This window comes from Onychomys torridus, chromosome 7 (genome assembly GCF_903995425.1).
Source record: "Onychomys torridus chromosome 7, mOncTor1.1, whole genome shotgun sequence".
NCBI classification, from domain to species: Eukaryota; Metazoa; Chordata; class Mammalia; order Rodentia; family Cricetidae; genus Onychomys; species Onychomys torridus.
In genome coordinates this window covers 51628052-51640226 of record NC_050449.1, presented here as the reverse complement: position 1 = coordinate 51640226, position 12175 = coordinate 51628052, and the positions used below count along the sequence as shown (strand labels likewise).

Below are 12175 nucleotides of genomic sequence, written 5' to 3'. Positions count from 1 at the left end.
AGGTGCCGTCCTAGAATGGAGATGAACTTGTGTCTTCCCCATCTAGGCAGTGAATGATTCCCAAAAGATGAAAAGGTGTGCACTTGGGATTTAGAGCTGTGCTGCCTTCCCCTCTGTTCTCGTTGGATTCACGCCTACAACAGCCAACTCCAGCCCCTCTGTGGAGACATGCTCAATAGTGAATACCCAGGAAAAGCAATAAGGAGCACCTCCCTGTCACTGTCCCAGCCCAGAATTCTCCTTGCTAGACTGCCCTTGTGCTTTCTCTCTCTCTTTTTTTTCCCCCCAGATGCAGCTGTAGCCAGGAGAGCCACCCCAGAAGCAGCCAGCGTTCCCAGGGACTCTTTTGACCTTGAGCAGGTGAGGGGGATTTATGTGTGAGGAGAGGTGGTAGGCAAGGAGTCCTGATGTCCTGTGGCAGCAGGGAGAATGCCTGAGAGGGGACAGCAAATGGCTGGGCTGGATCCCTCAGAAGGAGCGAGTTAAGGAAGGGTTGGCTGGCTAGTGCAGCATTCCTAAATGCCTGAGTAGCTCTTGACGGGCCATGGGCTAGTTCGGGAGGGGTCAGACCCAGGAGTGAGCAGGAAGTGAAGGAAGTAAATGTAAGCAATGGCCCTGTTGGATGTGATACAGGATATCCCTGACGCTCATACTAAATGAATGAGCCAGTTTCTGGGGCTGCCATAGGTGGACCTCCACCCCAACCCACATGGTTCTTGGATTTAAGGCTGGGAGTCAGAGCTCAATCCCACAGATTCCAGGGCCATCGCATACCGAAAGCCTACAGTTTCTCAGGGTGGGAAGACACCCTTAGGTAGGCTCATGTTGATATTTGCTCTGCTGCACCCTTGACTCGATGACTTTTATGCAGATGCCTCTGGGGACAGGAAGTTTGTTCATTCTTGAGGTAGTTCTTCTCTTCTGATTACCCTGACTTAGTGCTTCCCAGGGTAGAAGTGCACAGGCACCCACCCTTTCCATTCTCCTCCGCCTCCACTCGTAGGCATGGCTTCCCTGCGGCAGGGTAAGTCTTCTCAGTTTCTTCCTGCGCTGGCATCTTTCTCCACCCCATCCTGGTCACTCGGTTGTGTGTGTCTGCATGTCAAGATGTGGGCTCAGGACCAAGCAGATCCTCTGGTGGGCAACAAGGGTATTAAGCTAGGCAAGAGATTGCCGTGGGCTCCAGCAATCGGGAAGGCTTCCTGGGGGAGGCAGGACTTTGAGAATTTTAGAGCTACGGGACAGCATGGAGTCTAAGGCCTCCTGCAGAGATACAGACCCAAAGAGACTCAGCGGAAAAGCAGTTTGAACTTGAACTTTGGCAGTGCTCTGCTTTACAAAACTTCCGGCTGTTTTGGTCATAGCCTGAGTACCGAGGATAGGAGTCCAGAAAGAGGTGGGTGCAAAGGTCACAAGAGGCAGGCACAAATCCATCTCAGGGTAATGTGACTGCGTCGTCAGTCCTGTTAGGAGATTCAGCTCTGCCAGCAGGCAAAGTATTCATGATTTTAAAACTCTAACCCAGTGGTTCTCAACCTCCCTAAAGCTGGGACCCTTTAATACGGTTCCTCATGTTGTGGTGACCCCTAACCATAAAATTATTTTCATTGCTACTTCGTAACTGTAATTTTGCTACTGTTATGAACCGTAATGTAAATATCTGTGTTTTCCAATGCTCTTGGGCGACTCCTGTGAAAGGCTCATTCAAACCCCAAAGGGGTCGTGACCCACCTGCTGAGAACTACTGTTCTAAGACAACTATAAATCAGTTGTGACTTCCCCTTACTATCCTCTGCTTCTTTAATGCTGGTGAGTGGAGTGTTGAGGGGACAGGAGTGGCAGCCAGCCTTGCCCTCAGGAGTCCCTGGCCTGAGTAGGAGAGTCTTTTATATGCCAGCGATTGTGGAGCTATGAAGAAAAAGATTTTTAAACTTTTTGCTCCTGTTCTGAGGATTGAATCTGGGGCTTGGTACAGGGTAGGCAGGTGCTTTACCATTGAACTGCCTGCCCAGCCCCATGTAGAAGTTTGCATTTGAACATCTACCTTTAGTCCTTTTGGGGTAGTACCTAGGAGTGGAATTGGTAAGTCATGTGGTAATTCTTTCATTAAAAAAAAAATTATTTATTTTTATTTTATGTGTGTACGTGTTGTGCCTACACGTAAGTGTACCATGTGTGTGCAGTGCCTGCAGAGGCCAGAGGAGAATGTTAGATCCCCTAAAACTGGGGTTACAGATGAGTTCAAGGTGCCATGTGAGTGCTGGGAACTGAACCTGGGTCCTTTGCAAGAGTAGCCAGTGCTCTTAACTCCTGAGCCATCTCTCCAGCTCCTTTTTCCAGCTCCTTTTTCACTTTTTGGGGAACTGCCCCTGCTTCATTTTGATATAGATACACAAAACACTGAGCAAGCACCAAGTCTGACATGGAATAGTAATAAAACCAGTATAATATTCACTAGCCATCCTCATCACCCCCACTAATGGGACTCTGTAAGTACTACATACTCATTTAGATATGCTGAAGGTGTTTGGCACATTTCGTCTGTATTGTCATATGAAACAAATGTTATTATCCCACTTTTTTGAAAGGAGACTGAGGCCCAGTGAGTTTTAAGTAATTCTAATATGTAGCAGCTGCTGGACATAGTTAAGGCTCAGGGATATAGGCAAGCTCATAGGAGACTGGGCTCAGATTTTCTCACCGCTGCAACTCTATCCCTGCTGAGCGAGGTGCTGCTTTCAACAGCAAGCAGCTTGCCTCTAGAGGTAAGCAAGCTAACTAGTTGTCAGGCATCTTCCGAGGAGTTGGGCTCTATGGTCCCTGAGGTGTCTTCTTACCCTGTCAGGAAATTGAAGTGGTGCCTGGGTACCAGCAACCCAAGGTCAAAAGGAAGTGCCATCATGGAGGGTTTGGGAAGAACTACTTGTCCCAGTGAACAATCTGATTGGGATCAAGAAGCTTACAACTGAGGCAGGTTGTTAGGCCCAGGGGCCCTGGCCTTTTCTGACTTTCTTGTTACCTGATTTTACAGCCCAATGAAGTGCAGAGGGCACAGGCACAGGCCCTGAGGCTGTCTAAGACCCCACCTGTGGCTGTGGTACAGTCAGTGCCCGGAGCACACCCTGTGCCAGTATATGCTTTCTCTATGAAAGAAGGCTCCACCTATCGTGAGGTAAGTCCCCTACTCAGCCTCATCTGAAAGGCTCAGACTCCAGCCAACAGTGAGACATAGCTGGATGAGAATCTGGGCCTTCCTGAGGTCTTTGTTTGCTCAGCATGTACCCCGTATTCTCCATTGCTCTGGGATGCTCCCCTAGGAAGCTCCCAATCAGCTTGAGCCAGTCTCAGCCCGGCTGGGATTCTGAGACAGCCAAAGCCATGAGGCCAACAGAGATGTTGGTCAGCGGCCATGACCAGTGTGCATGGCAACCCGAGAGAGCTTCCTATTTGCAGAGACATGGTCAGCCTGGCCAAAGGAACAAGAGCAAAAACACGCCACACGGCCCTGGCATACAGCTCAGGGTCCTCGGCCCAGCAACCCTAGAGGCCCCTGAGTCACCCCTCTAACTCCCCACTGTCCAGGAGGCCTCTCAGACAATCACCCCCATGAAGAGGAAGTGCTGCCATAGCGACTGCCGCAGGAAGATCATCAAGATGGAGTCCACAGAGGAGGATGAGAACAGGTTGATCTCTAGCTCCCCTGAGCAGCCCAGGCCCAGCACTTCCAGGGCCATTTCTTCTCCCCATCTGGATGGGCCATCCAGCCCTGAGAGCACCATCCGAGAAAAGGAGAGCCCCCTGCCCACCAGCAACCATGTTACCAGCGACACAGGGAAAACAGGTAAGGAGATTAGGCAAGCTGGCACTTGGGTAAGACCCTCATGCTGTCCTCAGATATCTGGAACACCCCCAGCTCCCACCCCACATTCTGATCCCACCTAGGTGCTCAAAGCCACCAGGATTCCCATGCACACATTGCTCTGAGCTGCCATTGAGTATGGTGGAGGTAGTTTACACTATACTTTTCTGTGATTCTTGAGGGCCTGACTCCTTTCCTCCAAAACTCGGCCAGTGCCAAGCACTATTACTTGGAGGTATATACACTCTATCTCCTCCTGATGCACACAGGACAGGGCATCTGCCACCCTCAGTCCATTGGCTTACAAGGACTCTCCTGGGTGGCCATCTATCACCCCAGCCAGTGGATATCTCAGGATGGATTTAATGCCACCACCCCCTCTCCATTTCAGAAGAGCGAATTGTGGTGATCAGCAGCTCAGAAGACTCAGATACCGAGAATCTGGTGAGTAATTCGGAGTTCTGCCTAGGACTCCCCCACCCCATTTAAGGCCCCAAAGGCTGCAGCCACAGCAGGTGACTCTGGGGCTCATCTGGCACCTGGGGATTTTCTAGCGAGGCAATAAAAGCCTAAACTGTACCAAGGAGAGTTTGAAGGTACTGGCGGCATGCTTCTTGCACCCTAGCCCCCTCCATGCACCAGGCCAGAATGCCTCTGAAATGCTTGCTAGACTGCTCCCTCCAGGGCCTGGCTCTGGAATATCCAAAGCCCTGTCTAGCGCTTCCTTATATATTTTCCATCTGCTAAGTTCTCCATGAGGAGAGCAGGACGAGAGTCCATTCCCTGGTTAATCAATGAGCCAGGTGTAGTGGTTTCTGCCTTTAATCCCAGCACTTGGGAGGCAGAGACAGGTATGGATCCCTGTGAATTGAAGGCTGGTCTGGTCCACATAGTGAGTTCCAGGACACCCAGGGATATGTAGAGAGATCCTGTCTGAAAATCAAATAATAACAAAATCAATCAATGAAGGCTAGTGATGGATAGAGTGTGTCCATGGGTACAAATAATGGACAGGGGTGACTTTTTACTTTTCTATTGCTGGCAAGAGACACCATGACACAGGCATCTTATAGTAGAAAGAGTCAGGCAGGCGTGGTGCTAGAGCAGTCATTGAGAGCTCACATCTGATAAACAAAGCACAGAGAGAGCTGCTGATTGGGAATGACAAGGGCTTTTGAAACCTCAGAGCCCATTCCCAGTAACACACCTTCTCCAAGGCCACACCTCCTAATCCTTCCCAAACAGTTCCACCAACTGGGGTCCAAGTATTCAAACATTTGAGCTTATGGGGAACATTCTTATTCAAACCACCACAGGAGCTACATTCAAGATTTTACTTTGTGTTAGAAACCTTCTTTAAAGGCATCTTATAGTGAAACCAGTGACTCTTCTGTACCTGGAGGTATGTTATTAGAGACTAGACTCTTAAGTGTCCAGGGGAAACAGAGCCTGAGAAGGGAGAAAGGTTAGATCAGGGGTCTCCAAGGTTCTTTCCAGCCACAGCCTGAGATTCTGTATTGGCAAATATACAGAGCCACTGGATACCACTGCATCACCCTCCTCGCCAACCCTCTCCTCCCTCCTGAGCACCGAAGAGCCTCCCACCCACATTGGACCTCCCACTCCAACAGGGCCTGCAGTCTACCTCAAGGCACCTGCCAGCTACCAGCTTGGTCTTCCCATCATCTCACTGAGCAAGCTGCCGGAAGTATCCTGCTGCCCTCTGTCAGATCTGCATTTTCTCACACAAAGCAAGGAAAGCCACCTGCCTTCATCACACCCGTGGTAGCCTATATCCAGTGATGTCATGCCCCGACACAGGCCTCCTCTGGTAGCTCAGGCCACCACCCCTGCCACCACAGGGCTTCCCAGGCATCCTGCTGATGACCTACCTACAGAGGGGCAAATCAGCAAACTCTGCTGGCTGCCTAGAGCCTTCAGGGCTCTCCTGGGGCTCCACCCCCACCCCACCCCTCCACCCCCCGCCGATTTTCACCAGTGGCTTTGCACCTTAGTTTTTCTCCCTTGCTCCTCTGTGACTTCTCAGCCTAAGGCTTTTTCCAGGGGTAGTGCACAGGTAGCAGGTTCCCCCAGAGATTCTAGCAAAGCCCCTGTGGAGAATCTCCAAGTTCAAGGCCTCCCTTGAAGTCTTTGAAGTTTCATTACCACCCCTTACCCACCTGAGAGGCCACATCCCTCCCAGTTCAGGCCTAGGCCCTCTATCAGACAGACAGGCCTCTGAGAACCTGAGTTCTTCCCTCCTCCATGGCTGCTTGCCACCCCATGCCACTGTCTGCAGTCTTGGGGCCAGATATCCCTGCCGATGCATGCAGAGACAACCCATCCGAAGGCCTGGCAGGTATGACTGCTCAATAAATACTTGTTAAATGATCTCCTTTGTGAACCCTTATTCCACAGCCATCAGATCCCATGTAGGATCTTCCCTGTAGGGCTGTTTGTCTTCTGTCCCTGCGTGGAACTTAGCTCCTCTCTGGGGGAGAACATGGCTGTCTTCCTTCCACACTTATGAGCATCCAAAGTGGAAAGCAGGACAAGGCCTGTACAGCCCATCACCTGGTGGCTTTGAGGTGGCCCTTAGGGTGTCACTAAGCTTATCTCCCCAGTCTCATGGAGGGACGATAGGACAGCTCTTCTTCCCCTCTTGTCTTGCTTTCTTCCTGGTTGATTTCAACACCCGCCATCTGCCCTACGCACCTTGGTCTCTGAAGGATCTTCAGCCTGGCACTTCAGCTGCCCAGCAGTGACATGGCCACACTGTATTCCTTGACACCACCTCTACATGGACTGCCCTGACTCAGGCCTCCGCGTTCCTCAAGCCCTCAAACCTACCATCACCTCCTTCCAGCTAAGATGTTTCAGTCATTCTCTCTTGGAGACCTGCTGGCGGAAACAACCAGAGTCAGGGCCCTGTTGACTCTCTGCTGCCCCCTGGAGACAAGCTGGGGAAAAGCCACACAGGAAGGCAAAGAGCAAAGGACTTCTGGTCACACCCTCCTGCTTTCATTTGGCTCCCTAGGAACACTTCTCTGGGCTTCCTGGGCTTCCCTCTTACCTGTTGACTGTACCTTTTGCTCCTGGGGGGAAACAGAAACCTTTTGGACAGTATGGGAATCGTGGGCATCTGCTACCTAATTACAGATTTGCCTGTTGCTGCCCCTTCTGCCTGGAAGTCCGCTTGCCTCTAAGACCCACACCCGTGTCCTGGCCCAGCTAGCCCAGCCCCTGCCCTGTGGGAAGCCTCACTCTACCTCATGCTCATCGGCCTGTGTCTTCTGATTCATCCGCAGCCTTCGGGCCAGTCTCTGCCCACTCCCTGCTTCTCCCTTGGCCTGGACTTTACACTGTACCTCATCTCACGTTCCAAACCTCCCCACCATGCCTGCAAACCCTACCCGCCAGCCCCAGGGAAGCCTCTCAGCACCGTGGTCCCAGACAGCCCATGGCGTTCTTTCGTGACTGGGTTGGTCTCTTCCCAGAAGTCTGTTTTCTCTTTGCGGCTCTGGGTGCTCCATTCCAGGCCTCCTTGCTCTTGCAAAGGTTAGCATTCTGGCATTGGCTTAGGGCCTTCTTTTCCCTATACTCTGTGCATCCCGCTCTGACCAGTTGTTGCCCAGAAAGAGCTGATGCCCACACTTGCTCCTGCCTGCCAGACCAGAAGAATGTCAGGGCCTTCCGTCAGCTCTGCCTAGATGTCCCCCTGTTCTCTTTCTCTCCTCTCATGCTGTCACTCTGCCATCTACCTAGATACACAAGCTGAGAGCCCAGGAGACCCCTTTTAATTATTTCTCACCTCCAGCCAAAATTCGATCCTTGCCTTTCCATGGCTTATATTCTTCCTGTACCTGGACATTTCTTTCTAGCTCATTGTCTTTGATAAAGTTCAAGCTACTGCCCGTGGATGGAGGTGGGAACCTAGGTAGGAACAGTGGAGAGAAGGAACCCAGCAGTTTCCCTGGACATAGTGCAGGGTTCGGCTCAGGAGATGCCACAAGCAGTGTTGCAGATGGGAAGAGGACGAGGGGACCCAACTCCACCATCATTGGGGGTACCAAGGCCACCAAGGCAGATATACATTTCAGGTTAGGAAGAGGTGACCAGCGAGAAGGCATTGCTCACTGCAGAGCAGGCCTGGGGAGCAGAAGAGTCCACTGCTTTTGTGTGTGTGTGTGTGTGTGTGTGTATAAACTAGCCATTACAGGAGTCATCCCCCCCCCCCACTTAAAAAATAAACTAGATCCTCTCAAGCATTTTGCTCTCATCTTCTAGGACCCTACCAACCCCCTGAGGCATTACAGCATACCTCCCCACAAATCCCCACTCTGCGGCTTAGAAAGAGGACAGTGTTCCAGGCTACCCAGCCACCATATCCTTGCTGTGGGGCCTTTGTTCTGCCTTGCAGTGAGGGGCTGTGCTATAGCATTGGCCTGTTGACGTGCCACCTTTTCCTAGCGAGCCAGTGGGGTAGGCCCAGCTTGACCTGCAGTTCTGTCTGAGGGGAGAGACTAGAAGGAGGAACGTATTGGAAGAGCTCGGCCACAGCTTTGGAGCAGAAAGCAAGTCCTAGTCTCTTGTAGGGTCCAGGGGATGAGAACTGTTGCTTAAACCCTGGAAAGGTGGGCGAGCCCTGCGCCTAGCCAGGGCCGCTGTTTGAGGAGTCACAGCAGAAGATGACCAGGCACCTTGGCAGCAGAAGAACCAGGCAGGAAGGGGGCCAGCTAGGGGAGCAGCCTGTGATAGGCCTAGCAATGATGACTGGCAGAGGAAGGGGGGCCCGTGGACAGCAGCTGGTGCAGAGATGCAGTCGTGATCCTGATGAGCATGCATATCCGAGGATGCGAGTCGGGTGCTTGGCTGAGAGGTTGGGAACTGTTTGCCTGGGAGCAGAGCCGCTTGCAGAAGGGTTGTAGCAGCCAATTAGGTGGCCTGCTCTCCAGATACCTTTGTTGTGCCTCCAAGGCCTTCAAGACTACAAGAGCTAGGAGTTGGTGCCTGTAAACCCCAGAGATGCATGAGTCTTGCTGAACAGAGCCCAGGTGTAGCTGAAGCCTTAGTGCTGAGAAAGGTCCTCGGGATCACAATTCTCGCTGAGCATTGATGGAAGATACTAGATGGCTCCTCGAAGCTGAATGCTGGCTTCCCAAAGGATTTGGCTTGTGTCTGTTCGGTAGGTGATCAAACACGGAATGAGCCCTTATGTAGACCGGGGCTTCTCAAGCCTGGCTGTGCGCTGAGGAGTTTGAGCAATTGCAGATTGCAGGGTACCGCTCCTGCAGATTCTGATTGAATCGTTCCCCGTGCAGTCTGGACTTGCAGAGCTTTTTATGCCACTCAGGCCTGGCCAAAATCAAGCACCACTGAGTTGGGGGATTCACTTGAGCATCTGGGTGAGAGGAATGCTCATTTGTTTTAAAGTGACATTTACACAGTGGGTGTGATACAGGAGGGACAGGAAAGGCCGACAGGGGGAGGGGAGCGTATAGTCCACAGTGACACTTACGCCCCCATCCCGTCCCTTGGGCTCTTGTTATCACTCCACAGATCCTTAAATTATTTTTCCCTTCCCTTTGCTGTTCTCGCCCCTGGGCCGACCTGTGTTTTCTCAACCCTATTCCCTTCCGCCTCCACTTCCCTTTCCCCCACCAGCATCTCTCTGTCTGTCTGTCTACTCCCGTCCTTCACACCCTGTTCTGGCTTTTGGACTAAGATGGAGGAGAGAGGGCCGCAGGTGTGACCAGAGGCTGCCTTGCTGAGCCGGGAGGGAAGGACGCTGGTGCCAGATGTGCTGTGTGTGCCTCCCTGTAGGGTCTCCTTTAGAAACATCTTTTTTAAGTGGTCCACTCCTGCTAGGCTGGTTTGGGAGGTGAGAGAAGAAGGAACTCAGGAGTTTACAACTAGCTTAAGTACACGGTGTTCCAGCGAGACCAGCCATAGTACATGGCAGTTCTCAGAGATGGGGGGGAAGGGCTGTGTCCAGGCTAAAAGACAGACCTAGCCTTTCCTCTCTCTGGTCACAGCGCAGAGGATGGGGAAGAGGCATCTTGTTAATGAGACACTCACAGGTTCCCTCAGAGAAGGCAGATACAGAAACGAGGCTTCCTGCCATGTGGTGTGAAGATGAAGGCGCTAACCGGAAGGTCCAGTTGTGTGGCACTCCAGGTGTCCTGCTCTGGAAAATTGTCCTCGAGGCCTTGAAGGGACATCGTCAGAAGGACATGGAAGTCGTTGCCAGGAGTCAGGTGGAATCACTGGGGCCACAAAGGGGCTTTTGAAGTGATGATGTTTGAAGCTAGAAGAAGACCCAAGGAAGATGAAGCCCATGTGTCATGTCAGTGGTAGCAGAATGAACTGGGCGAGTGAGCCTGCTCTTCAGTGGCTGGCAAGAGTGAACGTTCCCAGACTGGGGAAGGCCATGGCTGGGGTGGCTCAGCTCTGCCCCCCCAGTCCGCATGTGAGGATAGACACTGGGACCTACAGACAGAAACCCCGAGTAGAGGAACAGACCCTGGAAGCCACAGACAGAAAATGACCGGATTCTTCCACAGGGAAGTGGACTGAGTCTACTGCTCTCAGCTAGCAACTAGGAGAACGCCTCCAGAAGGGTCCTCACAGGGAAGAAGCCATGTGGGGTCTCTGGGTGCAAGGCAGGCTGGGAAGAAGTTGGGGTGCCTGGCGCAGGACTACAAAATGTAAGTTGAGTGAAAAGCAGCCTTCTATAGGAAAGCCCAGCCCTAGGTAGCTTTCTAGTGAGCAATATGACTTCTCTTGGCTGAAGGTTTGTGGAAAGCAAGTGTTTCAGAAAGGTGGGTGGTAAACACCATGACCAAAAATGGGCAGGAAAGGGTTTATTTCAGGATACAGCTTGTAGTCTATCATCCGGGGAAGTCAGGGCAGGAACTCAAGGCAGGAACTGATGCATAATCCATGGAGGAGTGCTGCTTACTGGCTTACTCCTCTTGACTTGCTCAGTCTGCTTTCTTATACACCTCAGGACCACCTGCCCAGGGGGTGGCACCACCCACAGCGGGCTTTGCCCTCCCATATCAATCACTAATTAAGAAAATGCCCCACAGATTGCCTGAGCACAATCTTATGGCGCCATTTCCCCAACTGTAGTTCCCCTTCTCAGATAACTCTACCGTGGGTCAAGTTAACAAAAACAACAACAACCAGGACAGTAGTTGTGCTAACAGTCTCTCGTGCCAGAGCCATTAGCTGGAGGCCACAGTGAATTGAGGCCTCAGCCCCCAGGTGCGGACTCCATTGACTACCAGAGCATTCTGTAAGAAGACAGACCTGGAGCCTTATATAGGCTCTGTCCCAGAGACACTGGCCCTGTCTAGTGTCCAAAAATGGCATTCATGGGACACTAACCAGCTGTGCTGTTAAATAACTTTGTATATTATCCTCAGAGACTCTATCCTATCTGTAGCCCCAGCTCCTTGGGAAAATCTCAGAGGTAGAAAGAGCTCTTCCCATCCTTGAGGCCAGGTGTTCCAGCAAGGACAACCTTGATGCTAGAGAGCCAAACCTCATTGCAAACCTGCCATGGGTCCCGGAAGGCCCCTCTGTGCAGTTGAGGTATGGATGTGGAGAGTTGAAGTCTCTAGGATTTGAGGCTCTGAGCTGCTCCCTCCCAGAGCCTCTCCCAGCAAGGGAATGTGTGTCCACCTAGATGTGGACTCCAAGAGGCCAAGCAGCCCTTTCCTTCCCGATACTACAAGACCCCATGGAACAGTCTGGTTTTGAGTGCTAGGAAAACCAGACTCCTCCCCCTTCCAAAGAATTGCCTGGGATCATGCATGAAGCTCCTATCTCCTGTTCCCATTTGTGCCATTTGTTTCTTCTGAGTCTGCTCAGAGATGGACTTAGGAGCACATGTCTCAGGCCTTGCACACCAAGCTGTTGGCCCCTTCCCTGAGCCTCCACAAGCAGGCACAACTTGCCCCACCCCACCCCATCTCACACTTTCACATTCTTGTATCAACACTGTTCATAGATTCATATCCCTCATGCATGCCTCCCACACCTGTGCATACTCACGCTCACCTGTATGGTCTTACCCATTCACACATCCCTTCCTAAGGTGTGTGCCCTGGCTCATATGTGTGACCCAGTTCACAATTGCACATGCGTTTGTGCATCCCCACTAATCTACCCTCTGGTGCACAAAGACGCTCCGACTGTGCCAGCTTGGTGACATCCCCACATCGTCCTGTGTGTGTGCATACTTGCTCCAGAGCGCAGACTCATCTCTCCTGGACCTCCAGGCCTCTGAACTCCTGACCTATTGGCTTT

At 51.9% G+C, this 12175-nt stretch overlaps 1 protein-coding gene across 6 annotated transcripts in view; it reads left to right on the top strand.

The window, feature by feature from the left end:
• Nucleotides 1–12175, top strand: part of Pml (PML nuclear body scaffold) — a 47610-nt gene that overhangs the window by 17043 nt on the left and 18392 nt on the right. For 3 of the 6 annotated variants that reach the window (XR_004945394.1, XM_036191689.1, XM_036191688.1), the window contains exons 4-7: nt 290–360; nt 3032–3172; nt 3583–3841; nt 4251–4303. Coding sequence is in view for 4 of the 6 variants with exons in the window: in XM_036191689.1 (XP_036047582.1) it covers nt 290–360; nt 3032–3172; nt 3583–3841; nt 4251–4303 (524 nt within the window). In the remaining 2 variants the exon portion in view is untranslated. Of the gene's footprint in view, nt 1–289; nt 361–3031; nt 3173–3582; nt 3842–4250; nt 4304–5391; nt 8046–9894; nt 10567–12175 lie in introns of those variants that run through there. The other 3 variants (XR_004945393.1, XM_036191690.1, XM_036191691.1) reach the window with 3 other exon arrangements.